This window comes from Verticillium alfalfae, genomic scaffold (genome assembly GCF_000150825.1).
Source record: "Verticillium alfalfae VaMs.102 supercont1.12 genomic scaffold, whole genome shotgun sequence".
NCBI lineage: Eukaryota > Fungi > Ascomycota > Sordariomycetes > Glomerellales > Plectosphaerellaceae > Verticillium > Verticillium alfalfae.
In genome coordinates this window covers 27816-29798 of record NW_003315027.1, presented here as the reverse complement: position 1 = coordinate 29798, position 1983 = coordinate 27816, and the positions used below count along the sequence as shown (strand labels likewise).

Sequence of the window (1983 nt, the reverse complement as noted above, 5' to 3'; positions counted from 1 at the left end):
TGCGATGACAGACATGCGGTCAGCAAGCGCTCAGCGCAAGTGCCTTTCAATTTCTCTGTTATGGTCAAGCTGGCCTTGGCAGCCAAATTGCGTGAGAAGCACGGGCTGTCGAGGGCTTCAACTTTCAATAGTCTGACCGTCAGGCCACTATACTTCCTCCATGCCTTAGACTCTCACAAAAGCGCAAAATCTCGGGTGACAACAGCGCGATGTCAAGGCAAGTCTCAAGTGGCCTCGACGTGATTTTGGCCGAAGCTACTCAGCTCATCCACTAGGACCTTATAATTCCCCTTTGATGCCTGTATAGCTCTTCCGACCAATTGCGTCTGCGTTGCCGCGTCTGACGGTGGAAGTTGACCCTTGATCCACAGGTTGGTGATTTCGTCTCGCGATGGCATGTACGCTACGCAGCAAGCGGCCAGAAGGTTGTCGTGCTCCGAGCATCCCGGATCAGGACCATTCTGGGGCGTCTGCGTGCACTGCTCTGAATCAAGGCTGCGACGCCGCCAGTAACCATATCAACACAGTCAATACCGGCATCCGCAATGGCAGCTGCAGCAACTGTGATACAGCCACCAAGAACATTCATCATATCCCAGTCTTCGTGACCCTGTGCCTGCGAGAGCCCCCTCTCCTGGTCACCTTCCAAAATGGTGACGGTAACGTCCACACCGCTCTTGGGCCATCTCTCACCGATAACTACACCCCGCAGTGCAGTCTCGAGATGGACACTGAGGTCGCGCTCACTGGCATCCCGGAGGTAGCCCCTGCGCTGGCGAGTGGCGAATGGTGCGTATTTGACGTGTGTCGATAGAACTAGATATGGTGAAAACGGCGCTGACCTCGGGAGAGCTCTCGGGCCATGAACTGTGCAGATGAGCTTCATGCCCGCATGTGTATCAGAAACACCTGCAGGAGCCTCAATCTCTGCATAGGCAGATCCAGAGGCGGCTGGCGCAATGCCAGTTTTGAGGACTGCAAAACAGGTCAGCACCAGAACTTCCTCGCAGGTGGGGCAACACTAACATAAATTTCTCATCGTATTGGCAGGTCTCACTCTTGACGAGTTCCTTGATGCATCCAATTCGTCTTGGTATACTGGAGCGTGTGTGGCACCCGAAGGTCCATTGATCCTGCGACGGTCTGTCATACTGACTGATGACCTATGAGAAATGGTTGATAATTGTTGTGTAAAGACGTGCGGGTAAGTCCTTGGACACAGACGTCGTTTTCTCAACCTTGCCTTCTAACTTTTTGTCACCCGAACAGATGGAACTTGGGACAGTCCTGAAGGATATGTTGCGTACTTGGTCGATGTCAGTCGCTGCTAGATCAACATGCAAAGTGTCGGGGATGGCTCAGGAAAATCGGCACTCACAAAGCTGGTGCCAAGGGCAGCTGTCGCTGCTGTACTGTATAGCTCCACCTATTTGCGAGCGGACCAGACCCACTCACCAACCGAGGATTGGCCGGCGACAGCTATTTCCTCGATGAACTTTCGTTTTTTTTTTCAACCAGTCCTTCACTACCTACCTTACCACCCACAACTCAGCAAGACTTCCGAAGCCTCCTGTCTGCATTCGGGCCCGTTGATGGAGCGTTACTCTCCCAATTGATTTTGATCATTCATCTGTCGCTGGCGACTGACACACAGTTCCCCGCGAACAGCAAGTGCTGCGGGCTTGGAGTGCCTCTCAATTCGACAGTGATACACCAGGCACCCGACGCTGGGAATGCCCACGACTTAATACTTAATAAGGTACGTAAACCACCCCCTCGGACACTTCCAACTCCAAATGATGCATAACATTCCACTGTTGTCGCGAACACCTGAGCGTACGACTATCATGCACTACCATCTGAACAATACCTCTGCTACCCACATTCATATGGCTCATCCCGTGAGTAATCTTTGCTGACCGGGACACGCATAGTGTATAGTACTCGATTAGATGCCGAACATGCCCAGATGAATTCCCACCA

At 52.5% G+C, this 1983-nt stretch overlaps 1 protein-coding gene across 1 annotated transcript; it reads right to left on the bottom strand.

The window, feature by feature from the left end:
* Positions 1-403: 403 nt before the first annotated feature.
* On the bottom strand, positions 404-1745 carry VDBG_08232 (3' exoribonuclease family protein; the record flags this gene model as incomplete). The annotated part of the gene is made up of 3 exons (XM_003001141.1): positions 404-975; positions 1027-1163; positions 1534-1745. The coding sequence occupies 3 exons, from the start codon at positions 1578-1580 to the stop codon at positions 404-406; spliced, it is 756 nt and encodes a 251-aa protein (XP_003001187.1).
* Positions 1746-1983: the final 238 nt, after the last annotated feature.